Below are 20,958 nucleotides of genomic sequence, written 5' to 3'. Positions count from 1 at the left end.
AGGACTCGTTGGCTTGGGTCCTGTTTCCCATAATGAAGATATGCTTGGCCACTGTGAGAACAGGACGCTGGTCTAGATTTCCCTCTCTTTCAAATCAGAACCAGTGAAGGTCCTGTGTGAGTGTCTGGAGGGGGTTGGAGGAGGGATGGTGGCTAACAGATTGAGGCTGAATCCTGACAACACAGAAGTACTGTTTTGGGGGGCGGGGCGGGTGGGTGGGTGGGGACTCCCTGGTCCTGAATGGGGTAACGGTGCCCCTGAAGGACCAGGTGCACAGCCTGGGAGTCATTTTGGACTCACAGCTGTCCATGGAAGTGCAAGTCAATTCTGTGTCCAGGGCAGCTGTCTACCAGCTCCACCTGGTACGCAGGCTGAGACCCTCCCTGCCCGCAGACTGTCTCGCCAGAGTGGTGCATGCTCTGGTTATCTCCCGCTTGGACTACTGCAATGCGCTCCACGTGGGGCTACCTTTGAAGGTGACTCGGAAACTACAACTAATCCAGAATGCGGCAGCAAGACTGGTGACCAGGAGCGGCCACCAAGACCATATAACACCTGTCTTGAAAGACCGACATTGGCTCCCAGTACGTTTCCGAGCACAATTCAAAGTGTTGGTGCTGGCCTTTAAAGCCCTAATTGGTCTCGTCCCAGTATACTTGAAGGAGCGTCTCCACTCCCCTCATCCACCCTGGACATTGAGGTCCATCTCTGAGGGCCTTCTGGTGGTTCCCTCACTGCGAGAAGTGAAGCTACAGGGAACCAGGCAGAGGGCCTTCTCGGTAGTGGCGCCTGCCCTGTGGAATGCTCTCCCATCAGATGTCAAGAAAATAAACAACCAGCTGACTTTTAGAAGACATCTGAAGGCAGCCCTGTTTAGGAAAGCTTTTAATGTTTAACAGACCACTGAATTTTAATATTTTGTTGGAAGCTGCCCAGAGTGGCTGGGGAAACCCAGCCAGATGGGCGGGGTATAAATAAATTATTATTATTATTATTAGATGAGGAATTGGCCTGATCCAACAGACTTTTTGTATGTTGTTGAATCTTGGCTGCACCTTCTGACTTCCGGAGCTTTTGGCAGGGTTGGGGTTGGAGATAAATGACAACCAACACCAGCAACTTAAAAGGGAGGCTCTTCTCTCTCTCTCCCTCTCTCCCCCTCTCCCCCTCTCCTCTAACATACAGTGGTACCTTGGTTCTCAAACTTAATCAGTTCTGGAAGTCTGTTCCAAAACCAAGGCGCACTTTCCCATAGAACGTAATTCAAAATGAATTAATCCGTTCCAGACAATTAAAAACAACTCCTAGAACTGCAATTTAACATGAATTTTACTATCTAATGAGACCATTGATCCATAAAATGAAAGCAATAGACTCGGCTGCAATCTACTACCCTGTATAAAAAACTGGCAGTGATCTACCCATTGTCATTGGAGGGATGAGCGTGTGGGGTGCGTGAAGAGGGAGTTCAAGTGGGGGGAAAGGAAAGGGAGGCAAAAGTTCTCTCTCTGAGGAGCAAGGTGACTTCTCTCCTCCCCCCCAGCTTTTGGGGATCCCTTCCCCCCCACACCCAGTGCCCCTTCCTCACCTTCTTCAGGGCTGGCACAAGCAGCCCCCGCCACTTGGGCGCGTTCTCCTCACTGAAGAACTCTTACTGCAGCAGTGGCACCTGCATCCTGCCCGCCAGGCTGTCCCGCGCCCGGTGAGGGGATGCTACGGCAGTCACTTCTGGGGCCGAGCCGCTTGGCATTCCCTAACTCAGTGCCAGCTGCAGCAGCAAAATCCGGAAGCCGAGGGGGTCGTTGATGTGGCGGCCCCCTTCTCGGCTTCCAGATTTTGCTGCCGTGGCCGGCCCTGACTAAGGGAAGCCCAGGTCGGGCAGCAAGTGAGCGGGCAGCAGAAGTATGGCACTCAGGACGGAAGTGCACCCCCAAACTGAGTACGTTCAGGTTCCAAAAAAAGTTCGAAAACCGGAACACTCATTTCTGGTTTTGAAGCATTCAGGTTCCAAATAGTTTGTGAAGTAAGCTGTTTGAAAACTGAGGTACCACTGTGTTGCAGCACACTGACAATTCTTGACAATCCTTTCAGCTTCTTCGTTCTTCTTTTTCAGATTTTGCTGACAAATGGCTTGGCGAGGTCAAGACCTTCCCTCTCCAAAGGCACTTTAACGGCAGTCTTTTCTCTTGCGTTGCGGTAAGTCAATAGGCCAAGTTATTACTCTTCAGTAAAGCAGCTTTAAATAAATGCATTTGTGGGTATTTCTTCCCCATTGCATCACCCTGAATTTACAAGTGAGTAGTCCCTTCCTCTGGATTTTATTTTTATTATGGCAGTCAGGGAGGCATTATTTCATCAATTCTGTTGTAAACCCACAACTTTCCCCATTTCAAGAAAGACTTGAATAACTTGCCAGCGCAAGAGTAACTTGCTAAGCAGGGAGCTGGTTCCAAGGTGAACTTGTTCTTTGGAACAGGCCAGCAATCTGGAGTTAAAAATTAAATTCATAAAATATGTTGAGAGAGAAAAATGAAGCACACATTTGAGTCATCAGAAGAGCCCTGCAGCAGGATCAAGCCAAAGGATCAAGCCCATCCATCTAGTCTACCATTTTCTTCCCCACAGTGGCCAGAGATGCCTCTTTGGGGAAGTCCACAAACACCCCCCAAAAGGTACTTCCAGAGTCGTTGTCTTTCTTGCTAAGACTTTGCTTTCCTTGCTACAGGAGTAGCCGTTCTTGTCTCCGTGTGCAGAAAACGTATGCTTCCTCTTCTCTCCTCCCTTACGGTATTTTTCTCTCCCCAGCCCTGTGGTTGCGGCTCAGTTTTCCGACAATCTCTTACGATCCTTTTTGATCCACATCATATCCGTGCCTGCTATAGTCACCCATCTTGCTACGCTTACTCCTGAGGTAGGCGATCCCTCAAATGGCGCGAGTGAGAGACAGACTATTGGAGGGGACACATTTGTTTTGCTTTGCTAAGATCTCGCAGTGCTGCTGTGCTAGACGGGGAGGAGGTGTCCAATTTAGGCAGAGGGTCAGTAGACCATTGAAAGTGGCTTTGTGAGCCAGAATTGGCCCACCGGCCACAGATTCATCTACCCTTGATTTCTATTACCTCTGTCATTCTTACAACGTACCTGTAACATGAGGCCAATATTATTATTATCCTGTTTAGATGGAGGTGCTGAGGATGGCAGAATATTATAGTGTAGTGTTGGTGGGAAAATGGGTACTTTGCTGTGGAGAGAAAATAGAACTTTATTTGCCTCTTCCTAACTTGGGCATAGGTGAAACTACTTGCATGCATCACAACACTGTTTTACTGACTGAATCAAAGCAAAGATGCTTTGGGAACTGTGTTTGACTGATAAGCTGAGGTACAAGTGTATTTATATAAAGGAAGCTATAAAAAGTTTGCTTTCCTTTCAGCGTTTGGCAGTGATAGAATCGCAGGACCTCCTGCGCAAATTCATACTGTTCTTGAGCCGCGAAGAGCTGTGCAGGGACGTCTGTGTGTGTTTAGAAGGGAGCCACACGCTCTGCCTTCTAGGTAAGCAAAGCTGCTTCCTATCTCAGTGCTGCCCCTGGCCAAGGATATGTGAATAAAGCTGTGTGGCTAGAGCGTCTCTGTGGGGGAGGCCACACAGAAGGATGCACCTGACCTCTGCAGTGTTGGCACAAGGCCACCTGAAATGTGGCTGTAAAATGATGCTTCCTGAGAATTTTCAAAAATATTTTTAGAAATCAAATTTCTGTTCCTTTATGGCAGTGAAGATATGCCATGTGGGCAATGTGTTGGTGAGCTATCAAAAGCTAGAGGTGTAGCTCCAAAGGTACTGCCACGGTCAGAGGGCAGAGGAGTAATGACAATTTTATTTGCTCAGATGTGAGCCATAAAAGACAGTCAAATGTGAGCCACAAATCTGGCTTTTAATTTCCCAGCATCCAATGCAAATAAAGAAACAGGCAAGGGAAAATAGTTTTTCTTATCCTCCGAACTCACATGATGTAACAAAACTTTCCATGTGGCTAAACTCGGGTACATTTTTTTCACGAGGATCTTTATAGAGAGGACCCTGGGGAGCATAGTGAACAACGTCCTCTGTCACCTTTTTACACAGAGGCACTTGGCATAGCACGAAGAAGAACAAAACATGCAAATTTGTTTAGAAATTACAGAAACAAGAGTCACTGGCAACCAGCTATTCCCTGCTAAGGATTGCAGCCACTTCATTTGATTCCCCCCCCCGCCTGCCCCCCTCCCGTTTGTCAGCATTCGATGGTCACTGAGTATCCTCTGTCCTTCCTGGGTTGTTTGGAGTTGTCTCCCAGCTCTTGAGGCTCCCCTTCCTTGCTATTTCCCTCTTCCGTCAGTTGAAGCGCTGCTGCTGCTGCTCTTTTCCAGGCAACCTTGTCTACTTGGGCTCCTTGAATGACAAGGTGTTGGAGGAGGAGACAGCCCATTTTGTGAGCGTCCTGATTCAGATGCTCTCCTACTGCCAGAAGTACGTTTCTCAGAAGAAGTCCAACCTCACACACTGGCACCCTGTGCTTGGCTGGTTCTCCCAGACAGTGGATTACGGGTAAGCGTCACTCTTGGTGGGCAGGGGCGGGGGGGGGGGGGAGAGGGTCTGTAGATCAATGGGAGGAGACCCACCCTATGCACCAGCTCTCCTACAGCAAAGGATCGCACCACAGCTGATAGGAAAGATCTCTCTCTGCCTGAAATCCCCACCCTAGCCCAGACAGTTCTGCTTGCTGGTCACCTAGACCATGAAGCCCTCCCTGCCGTGTGTCCTGTGCCTCATTTCCGTGCTCTGCCCTCCCCTGTCCTAGCTTGAACGAGTCGATGCCTCTCCTCACAAAGCAGCTGCAGCACCTCTGGGGCGCCCACCTGATCCGCATCCTCTTCAGTGACGTCCTGAGCAAGAAGCTTCCGGAGAACCAGGACGCAGCTCGCCTGCCAGTGCCGACCACATCTCCGCAAAACAGCCTGCCCATGAAGAGTGAGTGGCTGCAGAGCCCAGCGGCCCTCTCAGGCTTCGATCCTGGACCCTTATTCTGGAGAAAGTTGGGCGGGGTTTTTTATTTTTTGCCCCATTTAATTTTAGTTTTGCATCTAGAATAGTTTAGAAAAGCCTCTGACCCTGGGGAGGCCTAGCAGACCTCTGGCTCCTGCTGAGGGCCTTTTCCTCTGCTACACCCAACCAGCAGGGTTTCCCCAGTGCAGAGAAGGTTGTCTTTTTGCACAGGCCTCTCTGGGTCAGGGAACCACTTCCTGGAGGATCCCTACTGGTGAGAGCTGCGCCTCACTGTTCTCATGGAATCCTAGAATTGTATGTAGAGTTGGAAGGGACCCAAGGGGTCTTCTAGTCCAACGAGTCCTGCATTGCAGGAGTTCCTGACAGATGGCCGTCCTGTGTAAAGGCCTCTAATGAAGGAGAGCAAGCCACCTTCTGAGGGAGTCTGTTCCAGTGTCAAACAGCTCTTACCCACAGAAAGTTATTTCTAATGTTTAGTTGGAATTTCCTTTCTTGCAATTTGAATCCATTGGTTCAGGGCCTCCCCTCTGGAGCAGCAGAAAGCAAACTTGCTCCATCTTCCATGTGACACTCCTTCTGGTACTGGAATACGGGCATTGTATCCCCTCTCAGTTTTGGGACAAGGCTGTGCCCACAACACAACAGGGCAGAAGCGTAGGACAAAAATAGTTCCCTTCCTGCCATCACTTGCATATGCGAGCCTATCTTTTTTCTTTTTCTTTTTACCTATTTCCCTCTCTCCCTTCAAACAGTTCCTAGAGGTGATTCAGAGTAAAATAGAAAAACAATAAAATCAACTCAGAATAAAAATCAAGCATAAAACAATAGAAAAAAGAGCAATTTTAAAAGCATATGATTAAAAAAACAATTTAAGCACAGAACTGGTTTTAAAAGCAAAAAAAATTAAGTCAGTGAGGAAAGGGCCAGGCAAGCCTCTCTAGGCACAGAATTCCATAGATCTGAGCTCTGGAAAATTTGGAGCTACAGGTGGAAAGATGCTTGTGAAGGAGGTCTTTACTTCACAACATTTATACGCTGTTTAATAGTAATAAAGCCTCCAAGTGGTTTGCTATATATTCCTAAAGGTTTATATACTGCTTAACAGTAAAGAAAAACCTCAAAGTCAGTTTAAAAAAAAAAAAATTGTCAGAAAAGACAGTTGAAAATAGCTATTAAAAATATTCAAATAATAATTAAAATCAGCCATAAGCTGAAGACATATTAAAACAGTGTTCCACATACCTGGGTAAGCTTGTCTAAACAGTAATGCTTTTCGCAGGTATCAAAAAGAGCACCCTGAAGGCAGCTGCCTGATGGCAGGGAGTTTCAGAGTGTGGGTGCACACAGTAAAAGTTCGACTTCTTGCAAAGGCAGAAGGAGCGTTATGTCATTACGTGGCACCTCCAACAGTGGGCATATGTGGGATGAGGCAAGCTACATCCATAGGGAGAGAGGTTTTGAGGGAGAGGTTAAAGATGAGAACATGGTCTATGCTTGCCTGCCCCAAGCTGCTGTGCTCCAGATGTTGCTGGACTCCAACTCACATCAGCCACCACAACATGAGGGCCAGGGATCAAGGGCAGTTATTGTCTGACAACATTGGGCAAGTGGCTGGGCCTAGATTGAGGTAGATCTCAGGATGACTTTCAGTAGTTTAGGAAGGGCTTCCAATTCCTCATCATTTAATAGCAGCAGCAGCAGCAGCAAAAGGACCTTTGCCCCGGTGATGCTCTTAAGCATGGATCAAAGTCACAGGTGTAGATTTGTGCTTGTATTTACAGGGAACTCCTGGCTCTGCTAGTGGAGCCGCCATTTTGCATTTGGCTTCACTCCCACTCTGGCCACTTTAATATATATTTTTTAAAAATCCCTGGATCCCACAAGCCTTAAAGTTTGCCCCCCCCATTCTAGTAGGTAAGATGCGTTTGACCATTTTGGGATCTTTCCAGCATGAAAATTGTTTGCAGTGTTAGAATCTGAGATATGAAAGCTAGGAGCTAAATGGCACCTTAAACCTAGGTTATGGGTGCAACAACGGAATGTGTAGGCACACTTTTTTATAACAAGAATACAAAGCTGAAAATGAATGAACTGCAGCTAAAATATTATGTTCATTTTTCACATTACCTGGTCCTCCCACTGCCTACCCACCCCCTAATATTCTTAAGAGGGTCTCTTCTCCAGTCTTCAGAGAGTAGCTAAAAGTGGGGAGGCAGAAAAAGTCCCCCTTTCCTTCCACTCTGCAGTTTTAATCTCAACTCTTAGGCACAATACTGCGCCCAGACCTCAGAAACTGCCCATGCTAATGAAATTCCCTGTTGCAAAATGCACCTAGAACAATGGGAGTTTCGAACACTGGTTATCCAAATCTGAACAATGGGAGGAGGGGGCTGTTAGGAGGGAGGGAGTCGTTTGAGTGGGAAGGTCCCCTTCAACACGGTTCCTTGGGGTGCCTCCGTCTGACTGTCACCCTCTCCATTTCCCATTAGACCTTTTCAAGCGTGCCTTCCAGAAATCCGCATCTGTCCGCAACATCCTTAAGCCCGTCGGGGGCAAGAGGGTGGATTCGGCAGAGGTGCAGAAGGTCTGCAGCATCTGTGTCCTGTATCAGATGGCCCTCACCACCCTGACGCAGATCCGGCTGCAGATTCTCACAGGTTGGTTGAGGGGGCAATGGAGGGGATGGGGAAGCAGGGAGAGTTTGGGGGTTCCTGACGGAAGTGGGGACCTGGTCGTCAGGTAAAGCTAATTTGAAAGAGTCCTCCCTGCTAAGGCTGGCTTTACTAGGACCAGTGTTCCCCAACCTGGCGCCCTCCAGATGTCTGGGGGCACAACTCCATCAGCCCCAGCCAGCGCAGCCTGTTGAGTGCCCCTTCTCACCTGTCCACCCTGCTTTTTTATAGTTAAATTGAACCAAGCGTCCAGTCCTAATCAGGCTGAACATTAATGTTGAACATTAATCTCATCACAGTCAATACAGCTCACTTCAGAGCAAACATAGAATCGTGGAATTGTAGAGTTGGAAGGGACCCTGAGGGTCATCTAGTCCAACCCCTGCAATGCAGGGATCCCAGTTAAGGAATCTTTGATAGGCAGCCATCTGACACTACCTCCCAAGAGGGTCCATTCCACTGTCTTAACGGCTTTTAGCTTCAGAAAGTTCTTCCTAATCTTTAGTTGGAACCTCCTTGTCCTTTGAATCCACTGGCTCGAGTCCTACCCTCTGGGGATCGCCTTGGCCTGTTTAGGATGGGAATGTTCTGAAATATACAGTCCTCTCTCTTTCGGATACCTGGTGTGGGACAAATTCCCACCCCCATCTGCTTTTTCTCCTGGTGCAAGTTCTAGAAGAGCAGATAATGAACTTTGCTAGGCAGCGGCTGAAACTGCCATGGTGGGCAGGGTCAGAAGGCCAGAGGAAAGGCGCAGGTCCCCTTTCGGCCTTACCTGCTGTACCTGCCTGCTTCCCGCCCTCTCCCCACATCCTCCTCCTCATGGTTGATTTTCTACTAGGCTTCCCCAGAGCCTTGAGGACTAGAAGCTTGTGTTTCATTGCCGCTCTGTGTGTGTGTGTGTGTGTGTGTGTGTTTAATGAGAGGTATTGTTTATAATAATAAACAATTAATGGAGAACTGTTTGGCCTCCTGGGGCCGGTTCCCTTGTGGATTTCCCCTCTCCTAGGCTTGACCTACCTGGACGACCTGCTGCCCAAGCTGTGGGCCTTTATCTGTGAGCTGGGCCCCCAGGGTGGCTTGAAACTCTTCCTGGAGTGCTTGAGCAACGACACCGAGGAGTCCAAGCGGCTGCTGGCCATGCTGATGCTTTTCTGTGACTGCTCCCGGCATCTCATCACGTAGGCTATTTTATTTTATGTGTGTGTGTGTGTGTGTGTGTGTGTATACACACACACACATATATTGCTCACATCATGCCAGCTCAAATTTCCTGCAGACGGCAAAGGCAGAAGGCAGGCAGAAGGGGCCTAAGAAGGTTCCACGTGAGGATTTTCTTGGGCTCTGCCTGCCTGCTTGCCTGTGCCTTTGAGAAAGCCTCCACCCTCCCCCAGCAGTTTTTGCAAGCTGGAGAAGGATGGGGGCCACCTCAGCTGAGCAGTGGGAGGCTTCCCACCCCCCAGCTCAGCAGTTTAAGGAAGCCCCAATGCTCCTCTGGCTCACACAAGCCAGAGAGGTATGGGAGCATGGACTGGGCGAAGTGTCTTGGCTGCTTCTTCCTCCCCTACTCCACAGTGAGACAAAGGAAAACTGTTCCTTTTCTCCCCCTCTCCCACTTCTAGAATTCTTGACGACATTGAAGTCTACGAAGAGCAGATCTCTTTCAAACTGGAAGAGCTGATCACAATCTCATCTTTCCTGAATTCTTTTGTGTTTAAGATGATTTGGGATGGAATTGTGGGTAAGTGATTTTGGTTAACTACCTATTCCTTGAGATTTTCTAGGCTTTCATCCATCTATTAAGACAGACCCAAAGATTATTAAGACCCAAAAAGTACTCATTAATGGTTCCTCGTCATCCTGGGGAAAAGCGACAAGTGGGGTTCTGCAGGGTTCTGTCCTGGGTCTGTTCAATGTCTTTATAAATGACTTGAATGAAGGAATTGAGGGGTTGCTCATGCAATTTGCAGATGACACCAAACTGGGAGGCTGGGCTAATGCTGCAGAAGACAGACTTCAGAATGACCTTAACAGATTGGAGAACTGGGCGCAAGCTAACAAAATGAATTCTATAAGACCATCAGAAATCAAACTATTTGGAGTCAGTTCCTTTGGCTCCACATAGAATTGCTTTCACAGAACAAAAACTTGGTGTTATGCCCTCTGCCTTTCTGCTCTAAGAAATTGCTTTTGGAACAGCATTTCTGTGTGTTTTGTAAAATCAGGCCCTCCAGATGTTTTTTGAGACTACAATTCCCATCATCCCTGACCACTGGTCCTGTTAGCTAGGGATGATGGGAATTGTAGTTCCAAAACATCTGGAGGGCCGGAGTTTGCCTATGCCTGGTAAAATGGTTATAGAGGACGTTACAGTGTCTGTATAAAGATCATCATGAAAATCATCTGTCTGAGTTTAGCTGCAGGGGAAATTTTCTTTATATCAAGTGAGGTTGTGTGGTTTTCACTGTTGGACAAAGAAAATAATGTAACCTTGCGTATTTCTTTTTTTGTGCTTGCTGCCGAGAAATTAAGAGCCAAATTCGTGGCTCTGCTCTGAATGTTGTATTCTCTTTGTTGTGGCATGTAGCTATACAAATACAATGATTACTACAAAAATGTTTTAGTGCCAGTCAGAGGCAGGGGCCAGTTTTCATTTGCTCGTGGGGGGCCGGGGGGGGGTGGACTTGTGGCCCTCTAGATGTTACTGGTCTCGCCTTCCTCCCTGCTCATTGGACATGCTGGCTGCCTTGTAACATCTGGAGGGCCACAGCTGTCCCGCTTTCTATTGTTGAGTTTTCCGCTGTGGGTTACAATGTTTTCGGCTTTATTGCAGGGTATGTTTTCTCTCCCCCTCCTTGTTACAGAGAGTGCCAAAGGAGAGACCCTGGAGCTCTTCCATTCGGTGCACGGTTGGTTGATGGTCTTGTACGAAAGAGACTGCCGCCGGCGTTTTGCTCCAGATGACCACTGGCTGCGCAAGTAAGCACCTGCTTCCTAACGGAATAATCCAGATTCCTAGCCACCCTGTCATAATCTGAGTCAAGGGTGTTTGGTGCCTTTTTCTGGTCTGTTTGCCCTTACAACATTTTTTCAAGTTTACTGTTATGCCTCCCCCTTTTAAAAACACTTTCGGGACTGCAAGTGACTTGACCAAGGCAGGCAAGTGAGTCCTTGGCAGAGGTATGAGCAGAACCAGCTCAGCCTAGCTCTGGGCCTTGGTCTGCTGCAGGATGGATTCTTCCAAGAGCTGTCCTGTTAGAAGTTGCCCACTTCACAACTGGCTGGTCCTGTTTCTTTCAGGACTTTCAAACCTCCTGCCACATTTATGTTTGTTTTATTTTTTAGGGACCTTAAACCGAGTTTGCTCTTCCAGGAGCTTGATAAAGACCGGAAACGGGCCCAGCTGGTCCTGCAGTATATTCCCCACATCATCCCGCACAAAAATGTGAGTGGAGACTGAGCCCGGAGCCTGGAAAGGAGGAGCTTGCTGAATTGTGGGAATGATGCTCCAAGGCAGAATTGTGTGGCCCCGTTTTAGAATCAAAATATGAATGAAGCACAGGTCTTCTCACCCAGATGCTCTTCTCTTGCGAATTCATAGGAGCACAGGATTGTAAGGGGTGGAAGGTACCCTAAGGGTCATCTAGTCCCACCCCCAGTAATGCAGGGATCGCAACTGAAGAATCCCTGACAGGTGGCCACGCAACCTCCGTTTAAAGGCCTCCAGTGCAGGAGAGTCCACCACCTTCCAAAGGAGTCCGTTCCCCCGTCCAGCAGATCTGACCACCAGGAAGTTATTACTATAGTCTAGTCAGAACCTTTCTTTTCCTTTGAATTCATGCACACCCATCTGGTTTGATGGTTCTGTTCGTTGCACAGAACTGCAGCCCACCTTCTCCATAACCTGGCCTGGTTTTGTCTGCCCTCTGGCCTTTCTCTCTGGGGTCTTGGGAAGAGGGAGGGTCTTTCTCATCACCCTGCAGAGCAGGCCCTGTGGGCCACTGAGCTACAGACCGTCCCCAAGTACACTAGTGGCCAAAAGTGTGGAAACCTTTTGGAGAAAGTGTATTTCTGAGGTTTGATGGAATATAACACCCCCCCTTTTTAGCAATACCTTAAAATTATACATCAATGGAAAGATAATTTAATAAATGAAGAATGTAATGCAATAACTTTTATAAAGGATTATTTATTACAACATAAATAAGGAGAAGATTTGTCAGTGTGTTGTGTGATTGCTATCAAGTTGGTTGGGTTGTTTTTTTTTTTGTTCTTTCATTTAGTGAGCTTGTAAAAAGTAATAAAATTAAAGAAATGGTGCAAAGAGTTGACTGGTCTCCCAGAAAGTGAAGTAAAATTGTACTATTAAGTGAACAAGGCTACAGTTATGAAGAAATTAGAAGAAAAATTGATGGAAACTTAACAAAAGGTGGCATTTCTAAATTTTTGAAGAAGCAGGTAAAGGCAGGAAAAGTGATGATAGAAGAATTGAGAGACTGTGCCTGCGTGACAGAATAAAACCATCTGGGTGTATAAAAGATGACATGGTGCATTGTATTGTGAAGTTGAGTGCAAGGACTGTTTGGTGCTGTAATGGTTCTAGGGGTTGCTCGTGCGTAAGCCGGTGCTTATCTCCCCGGCTGGGTGCAAACACCTGGCTGGGTTGCCTAAGTGAACCTTTTCTGTCCGGACAGCCACTTACCCATGGCTGACTCAATCGCTGGCAGAATCCGTCAATGGGCGTTTCTTAAACTTCTTCCAGCAAAGAAGCTCTTTGACGCCTAGTCTCCTCCTACTCTCTCTGCGCGAAAGCCTTCTGCGCAAGGAGGGCGTGGGCAACGGAGGACCCCTACTCTCCCCGCTGGTCCCAGGCAAGGAGTCATGGGACCGCCTCGCCACTTCCCCCATCTGCCCCCCTTCTCCACTGGTGCTACGCTGATTCTCTTCCCCAGAAGATGGGCTGCCTCTCCCACTCCCGGGACGCTCTCTGGAATCCCTCTGGATTTTGCTCTCTCCCTCCGGCACTGATGGCAGTTCCCTGACAGGTGCAGACTGCAGGAATATGGTCTAAATGTTAGAATTCCAAAGAAAAAGCCATTGTTATCTCTCAAACAAAGGATAAAAAGGTTAAACATGTCTAAAACCCATGTTAACAGGACAGCGGAACAATGGGACAGTGTTATTTGGAGTGATGAGACCAAAATCCCCTTGCTTGGTAGTGATGGCATGAAATAGGTGAGGAGGAGTATTGGAGAAGATTTACATCCTACTTGTGAAACACCCAGTTAGTGCTATGATTTGGAGTTGTATGACAGCAAAAGGCGTGGGCAGAATTTGTGTAATTAATGGGAATGTACCATACTTTTCTGTGTATAAGACTAGGTTTTTTTTACTCTAAAATAATGTTTAAAAGGGGGGGGTCGTCAGATGGGGGGGCGACAGGTGATTGGTTGCAGCCGTGAGCAGGAACGGCCATTTTGTTGGTGATTGGTGGCTGCGTCAAGTGCTGTTTCGGATTGGCTGCTGCTGCGTTTGTCATTTGGGTTAGTGATCCCCTCTCCCGAAAAAAAACTAAACAACCTTGTGCAATCCCCGCTAAAAAAGCTCAAGAACTCTGGGCAATCCTCCCCAAAACAATGCTCAACAACTCTGGGTCATCTCTCCCCCCCCCCCATTTTCTTAAATTTGAGTCCTCAAAAATAGGGGGCACCTTATACATGGGGGCGTGTACATAGCCCAGACCTTAACCCAATTGAAAATTTATGGAGCCGACTAAAGAAACATGTTAGTCAGAAGCAACCCAGTAATAAAACCCAATTAATAGAGGCAATAATTCAATCTTGGTTGCATGTTATTACAGCTACAAAACTAAAAAACTTGGTTCAATTCATGGGAAGGCTAGGTTACCCTACTAAGTATTAACTGACGTGAGAATTTTTGTATATCTTATTTTTTCACGTTTCTTCTTTAGACTGCTGTTGTAATAAATAAGACTTCATAAAAGTTATTGCATTACATTCTTCATTAAATTATCTTTACATTGATATATAATTTTATGATACTCCTCCAAAAAAAAGTGGTGTTATGAGCCATCATTGCCAGAACAAGATGGCACCAGATTGGCTCTCTAAACACTCCTTTTTCTGGTTATTTGGCTATCACTTTTGATGGAATACAGATAATTGAACAAACATGGTAGCAGTGCATTCTTCATTAAATTATATTTCCATTGATACATAATTTTATGGTATTACTAAAAAAATGGGGGGTGTTATGAGCCATCAAACCTCAGAAATACACTTTCTCCAAAAGGTTTCCACAATTTTGGCCCCTAGTGTAGTGTGTTCCCCTTGGGCCTGCCCAGTGTGGCCTAGTGATTAGAGTGGCAGGCCAGGACCTGCATGACCAGGCAGTGCCAGATTAAACCCTGTGGAGGCCCCTATGCAGTCGAAATCTCGGGGACTCCTTGTAAATCTTTCAAGATAAAATCCATATTATTTTGATCCATTGTCACGGGGCCCCTGAAAGGCATGGGGCCCATAGGCCAGTGCCCACTCTGCCTATTTGGTCGTCCAGCGCTGAGACCAGGGTTCAACTCCCCACTCGGCCATGAAGCTCCCAGGGTGACCTTGGGGGCCGGTCACTGCCTCTCAGCCTGACCTACCTCACAGGGTTGTTGTGAGGAGGGGCAGAATAGTGTATGTATGACACCTTTTGCTCCCTGTAGGAACAGTGGGATATAAATGTAATAAAGTGGTTGAGATGAAATGTGTTCAAGTCCGCCTTGCTCAGTCTGTTGCCCTCAGGATGCTGCTGAACTCCAGCTCCTCTTATTCTACAAGCCAGTGGGACTGAAGCAGTAAAACAGCATTTGGAGGGCACTAGGTTGGGGAAGGCTTGTTGAAACACTATCTGTAATGAAGTAAAAAAAACTGCAGCAGCTGCTATTTTGTTATCAAAACATATATATCCTGCGTCTCTTTAGCATCTTTGAGGTGGGTTGCAATCCAGAAATAACAATAAAGCAGGGCCCTGTGACCCTACAGGGAAAGAACGGCTACAGGGAAAAGCAGTAGCTGAATGTTGACCCAAGGAAGAGGCTCCTGAGCGTCTGCCCTGGAGGCTCAGGCTGGCGTTCTGGTGACCCTCCAGGGAAGGAGAATCCTCCCTCTGGCCCTGCAGCTGTTTCCCTTCCAGATGTTGCTGGGACTCCCACCTGCCAGCAGTGGGCCTGGCCAGTGGCCAAGGATGACGTCTCTTGAGGGGGGAACGGCAGGTTCCCCAGGTGGGGGAAGGCTGACCTTGCACTTAGGCAACATGGCTTTTGAACAAGCGCCTTCTTTTGGAACATTTTCAGAGGGCTCTTCTCTTCCGGAACATGGTGACAAAAGAGAAGGAGAAGCTGGGGCTGGTGGAGACCAGCTCCGCGTCGCCTCATGTCACGCACATCACCATCCGCCGGTCACGCATGCTGGAGGTGAGTGGCGTAGCTTCTTCTAGAAGGTGGTGCAAAGAAAACCACCTCTTTCTCTGCTAGCCTTTCTGTGAAGCCTCTTGATTTGCCTCTTCCTGAAAACAAGGTTCAGGATTCTTGGCCTTGACTGGCCTTAGCTCCCCAGGGTTTGAGACAAGTGGCTCCCAGCCCTGTTTGGACTGAGGCAGTTAATGAAGCCTTCTCATGCCCACATTTCACTTTGAGCCAGCCTAGTTGCAAACTATCGCAGGTTTCAAAGGGAGTTCTGCCACAGTCCATACCAATGAACTGTTCTCCCACCCACACCTGTTAGGAGCCAGAGTCTGGAGCAGGCCTAGTGGTCACAGCAACTCTTCCCAGTAGGTCTTGCCCCAGTGAGGCAGTTGCAAGGCCCTGCCTTCCCAGTGCCCTCTAAGGCTCCTCCCCTGGGTCCTTCTCCAGCAACCTGAGGCTTCTTTGCCTTGTCTTTCTTTGCTCTGCCCTATTCATTCCTTTCCGTGTTCTGGGAGACTCGAGGGAGGGGAGCTGCTCACAGCAGGGTGGAGGGAACTCCTTGGCTTCTTCTGCAGTTGCCCCCCCTCCTCTCCAGCCTCCACGTCAGCCTCTGAACCTGGACTGCCCTCTGACACAGCCTCTTCCTGCTCACCAAACCTGTTACCGTCTCTGCTTCCAAGACTTCCTCCCCATGGTTTTCTCCCTCTGACCCCCATTGTCGTGCAACCCCCACTCCCCGGGCTCTCAGCCTTCTTCCTTTGAGGGTTCCCCAGCTGGTGCCCCCCCCCACTCCTCTGCATCCAACCAGTCCATAACACCACCTTTCTGGCCTTGTGGCACTTGCCACCTCTCCCCAGGATGGGTACGAACAGTTGCGCCAGCTGTCTCAGAACGCCATGAAGGGAGTCATCCGGGTGAAGTTCGTGAATGACCTGGGAGTGGATGAGGCCGGCATTGACCAGGACGGCGTCTTCAAGGAGTTCCTTGAGGAAATAATCAAGAAGGTCTTTGACCCTGCACTCAACCTCTTTAAGGTGCCAGAACCCTGTCCCAAGCCCTGTCTTGTCAGACAGCCCCAGCTGGCCATGCAGCCAGCCATAGGCTTATGTTGCTCTCTCTTGTCTCTGCTGCTATGTGCCGGGTAGACCACCAGCGGCGATGAGAGGCTGTATCCCTCCCCAACGTCCTACATCCATGAGAACTATCTCCAGCTCTTTGAGTTTGTTGGGAAGATGCTTGGAAAAGCCGTCTATGAGGTAGGAGGGGCGTGGCAGCTGCCTTTGGCACAACCAGTGCCAGCCCTCTGTGGGTGGTTTGGCTCTTGTACGGGACCCCAAGCATCTTTCCTAAAGAGAAACATTTTTGCCCATTGGGTCGGGGGCGGGGAGGCAGGGAGGCTAGCAGGAGATGGAGCTGGAATAATGGAGCCAACTAATTCTTGTTTTATCCTCCTCTTACCTCCTGAGTTTGACAGGAATAAAGCTGAGACTCGGAGGAAGATGCAGGAAGACCGTGTTGCCACACACTAGACTGGAGGCAAATAGCAAAGGGGGCGGGGCGCTGCCTGAGGGCAGGCTGAGTCTGGTGGGGCAGTGCCCCCTTCTCCCAATGGACCACCCAGGATTTTTGTTATGGGATATAGATCGCCTCTTCCAGTGTTCAGGCTCTGATTACTTGGTGGCTGGTGATGGTGAAAGGCAGCTCTCTCTGAGCCCTTTTCCTTCTCCCCCTTTGCAGGGGATTGTGGTGGACGTTCCTTTTGCCTCTTTCTTCCTGAGTCAGCTGCTGGGACATCATCACAGCATCTTCTACAGCTCTGTGGATGAACTTCCCTCACTGGATTCAGAGTTCTATAAAAACCTGACCTCCATCAAGGTTCGTTTGCCATCCTTTTGGCTTTCTCTCAGAGCCTCGTTCAGCGGGCACCGTCTCCTGATGGGTGCCCGGCCACTTGTCTGTCCTTATCTTCCTTTAATTATAGCCAGCACAAGGGGATTTGGGCTTGCAGCTGATTGCCCTAAATGCAGTTCTGATAACTGAGTGAGACGTCTGCCATTGTGTTTCTCCCAGTTATTGACTAGGCCCAGTCTCCTTGCGCTTGGCCCAGGGAGCAGAAACTAACTGCTAAACCAACAGTGTGCCAGGCTGTCTCCTTCTGCAGTCAGACATTGTAAGCACACATTAAGCAACATGTATTAACATTAAATTGAATGAAAAATTCAGCATCTAGAGAAGATTGGGTTTCGCTTTTTTAATGAAATTGTGAATGCCAGAGAAGTTTCTAGACTCTGTGAATGTCTAGTGGGAATTGACAGTGAGTGGCTGATGCCTATTGCAGTGTTGGAAGTAAGAGGAATTGGTGAGTCAGAGCTGCCAGTGGTGGCTGGGATTCTGCGTAGCCAGACTCATCACATACAGCATTGCACATTAATGTATTTGGCTGAGCTTGGACACGTGCAGCAGAATTCTGAGAGAGTGCTAGGAAGTGAAGCCCAGCCAGTTAGGGTGGAAACTGAGCAGCCTCAGCACTTAAACTCTCCCCTTCTTTCTTTCTCCCCCTTCTCAGCGTTACGATGGAGATATCAGTGACTTGGGCCTGACGCTTTCCTATGACGAAGACGTGATGGGCCAGGTGGGGCTCCCTCCCAGTCTCCCCATCTTTTTTGTCACATTTTCTGCTTTTCCGGGTCCTGTAGGGAGTGACACCCCCTTGGGACTCTGAGTCCAGCTCTCTTGGCCAAATGCTCCATGAATTGCCCTGTGCCAGGCAGGGCTGACACTTCCCATTTTTCCACTCAGACTTTTTTGCTCGCTGTCTCCTAAAAAGCTTAGCTCTTCATTCTTTATTGATTTGAATCCTTCCCCCATCCCCCTCAGCACCCACAGTTCTGCCACACACATAAAGTATACACTCAACATGAACATGTACAAACCTTCCCACAGGAGCTGGCCCACCTCCGCCCTCCCCCAAAAGAACAACTCAGCCACCCACCTGTGATTGGGGGGGGGCTGGACCTCTGTGTCATAGGGCCATTCTCTCTAGAAGGTGTGACACCCCCAGCCGCCCCACCCCTCCTGGCCTGAACTTCCCATGGTATATTACAAGCAATAAGTAATGTCTCTCTCTCCCTCCCAACCCCACCATTTTTCTAGCTTGTTTGCCACGAACTTATTCCAGGAGGGAAAACCATCCCTGTAACCAACGAAAACAAGTAAGTGAGCACTTATCAGCCCTGATCCCCCGGGGGCTGCATTCTGTCCCCTTCCCAAAGGGTGGCTGACTTCAACATGTTGAGGCGGAAAGGGTACCCCCAGTGCCCAAGTGACTCCCACACCAGGCAAGACGTTGGAACGAGGTGCTTGTGTCACCCTAGGTATCTAGAATGCCAGAAGAACTTTTGGAAATGGAATATTTCCAGGATGTGGTGGGAGTTTTACCTGCTAGCACTTTGACCTACTAACATTTGTAACTCAGGAGGTGGAAACCTTGACTTTTTGTTAGATATAAAAAATTCAAAGCAGTGTTCCAACCTTTCTTTTTCAATATCAGGTTGTGGGAGTTCCATTGCCCCATCACACGCTTGAATCAGCCCTGGCGGGTGGGGTTTCCTGCAGCAGCTGCCTTGTGTTTGCACCTAATGGCCCTGTTGTATGTGACTGGAAGGATCCTGCGCTCCTTGTGCTGCAGTTGGACTGCTGCCATTTTTCACAGGAAGCCGTCCTTGGGAAGCATAAGCTGCGGCAGCATCCAGAGCGCTGCATTTGCTTTGCCCCAAGTGCTTCTGTGTGGCCCGTGGGATCTTCCTTTTGACCTTGTGGCTCAGCTGATCTCAAACTCCTTTGGAAACTGTTTCAAAAGTGGCATACTCGGAGAAGAAGGAGAACTTGGAGGCAGAAGTTTGACTTCCAGTCCTTGTTGGGGAAAGTTGCTCACTGGGAGCTCCCCATGGTCTGTCTTGCCACATGGGCTGCTCTGTGGAATGAGAACAGGATGGGGAATCCTCTTGAGCCTTTCTGAACTAATCCTAACCGCTCTGCCCTGCGATGAGGGGGCCATTCCTCCCCCACCCCTAGGATGGGAATGGTGTGCTAGCCATGTCCACCCTCTCTCTGAAATGCACACCAGGGACTGCCACCCTGACCACATTGCTCACCAACACCCCCCCAAACCTCCACTCCATTTACCAGTCCCCCACCCCATTCCTTTTCACCTCATCCAAACCCCGTCTTGCAGCTTCTCTGTGTCCCTTTGTCCCTGCGTTATTTAAACCTAAACCTGCCATTCTGAAACCTGCTTTCTCTACTGCTACCTTCCTGTGCCCTGACTTCATGCCAATACAGGATTGGGATGAGGCACTGCAGGTCCTCTTATGGGGGCTGCGTGATGACAGCCTTACATTTTATGTATATAGGGATGGAAGGATGGATGGCTAGATAGATATGGGTGCCTTTCTGTCCCCCACGCCAGGATCAGCTACATCCACCTTATGGCCCACTTCCGGATGCACACGCAGATCAAAAGCCAGGCGGCCGCCTTCATCAGCGGCTTCCGCTCAATCATCAAGCCCGAGTGGATCCGTGTCTTCTCTGCCCCTGAGTTGCAAAGGCTGATATCGGGTGACAACGCTGAGATAGACCTCGAAGACTTGAAGTAAGGGAGGAGGAGGGGGGGTGTCTCTTTCCACATTCTGCTTCATTGGATGTCCACAAGTTCTATTATTAAGAAAGAGGGAGGCAGACTTCTCTCTCTCCCCTCTGTCCATGCCATGTGTGAGTTCATAAAGCCCAAAAACTTTGAGGAGGGATTTGAAAAGGCTGGAGAGGAGAGGGAGTGTGTGTGTCTCCATCCACCCATCCATGCAGGGTGGGGGAGCCCCACACATCAGGGGCAACAAAGGGCAAGTCCTTTCAGGTTTATCTGCGGCAGAGTGTCCGGTTTTGGCCATGGGTGTGGGGCACATTTGGAAGAGGTAATCATGGGAATATCAAAGCTCATTAGGGTGCTGAAGGTTAACGCTGACCTCCTTCTCTTCTGGCTTGAGTCACCATACAGTGAAGTTTCAGTGTTTCCAGTTGAAAGTAGTCATTGGTGGGTGGGTGTCCCATGGGAAGTGAGCGAGGGGGGGGACCCCCTCTGCAATTCACCTTCCTTATTTGCATAATGGTCCCATCAGCAGCTTTCATGTGGCAACAGGAAGTTGGGGCAGAGCTATAGTCCTTCCTTTGATCTAGTGACTTCAGTGACCTATGAACTCCACTTGATTTTTTGTCTCTTCTTCCTTAGGAAGCACACTGTGTACTACGGGGGCTTCCATGGCAGTCACCGAGTCATCATTTGGCTTTGGGATATCCTAGCCAATGATTTTAACCCTGATGAAAGAGCCATGTTTCTTAAGGTAAGTGTGTGTGTGTGTGCGCGCGTGCGCACATGCGTGTAAAACAAGAGTGACCAACCAGGCCTGGGGCCCTCCAGATGTTGGGCTTCTAGCTCCCACTGGCCTCAGCCAGCATGACCAATAGTCATGGATAATGGGAGTTGGGAGTCCACCAGGTTGGTCATTCATGGACCTTAGTCACTTGTGTACATGTGGACAGCTCAGTCAGTAGAGCAGGAGACTCTTAATCTCAGGGTTGTGGGTTTGAGCCCCATCTTGGATGAAATATTCCTGCCTTGCAGGGGGTTGGACTAGATGATCCTTGTGGTCCCTTCCAACTCTGATTCCCGCAAGTGTAGTTTCTTGCTGGTCTTCTGAGTGCTTCTGACATGCACTG

The 20,958-nt window shown here is 48.8% G+C and overlaps 1 protein-coding gene across 6 annotated transcripts in view; it reads left to right on the top strand.

The window, feature by feature from the left end:
- UBE3B (ubiquitin protein ligase E3B) overlaps window positions 1-20,958 on the top strand; it is a 28,763-nt gene that overhangs the window by 4,748 nt on the left and 3,057 nt on the right. For 5 of the 6 annotated variants that reach the window (XM_083470915.1, XM_083470913.1, XM_083470914.1 and 2 more), the window contains 18 exons: window positions 2,114-2,196; window positions 2,806-2,911; window positions 3,434-3,554; window positions 4,410-4,587; window positions 4,841-5,010; window positions 7,536-7,703; window positions 8,728-8,899; window positions 9,341-9,459; window positions 10,583-10,697; window positions 11,064-11,163; window positions 15,076-15,195; window positions 16,044-16,220; window positions 16,332-16,442; window positions 16,924-17,061; window positions 17,753-17,818; window positions 18,340-18,398; window positions 19,655-19,837; window positions 20,471-20,582. In XM_083470915.1, the coding sequence (XP_083327041.1) occupies window positions 2,114-2,196; window positions 2,806-2,911; window positions 3,434-3,554; window positions 4,410-4,587; window positions 4,841-5,010; window positions 7,536-7,703; window positions 8,728-8,899; window positions 9,341-9,459; window positions 10,583-10,697; window positions 11,064-11,163; window positions 15,076-15,195; window positions 16,044-16,220; window positions 16,332-16,442; window positions 16,924-17,061; window positions 17,753-17,818; window positions 18,340-18,398; window positions 19,655-19,837; window positions 20,471-20,582 (2,298 nt within the window). Of the gene's footprint in view, window positions 1-2,113; window positions 2,197-2,805; window positions 2,912-3,433; window positions 3,555-4,409; window positions 4,588-4,840; window positions 5,011-7,535; window positions 7,704-8,727; window positions 8,900-9,340; window positions 9,460-10,582; window positions 10,698-11,063; window positions 11,164-15,075; window positions 15,196-16,043; window positions 16,221-16,331; window positions 16,443-16,923; window positions 17,062-17,752; window positions 17,819-18,339; window positions 18,418-19,654; window positions 19,838-20,470; window positions 20,583-20,958 lie in introns of those variants that run through there. The other variant, XM_083470917.1, reaches the window with a different exon arrangement.

The sequence above is a fragment of the Podarcis liolepis genome, assembly GCF_965112155.1.
Source record: "Podarcis liolepis genome assembly, chromosome: 13".
Classification (NCBI taxonomy): Eukaryota; Metazoa; Chordata; class Lepidosauria; order Squamata; family Lacertidae; genus Podarcis; species Podarcis liolepis.
The sequence above is the reverse complement of the archived record's forward strand: the minus strand, read 5'-3'. Positions and strand labels throughout refer to the sequence as shown.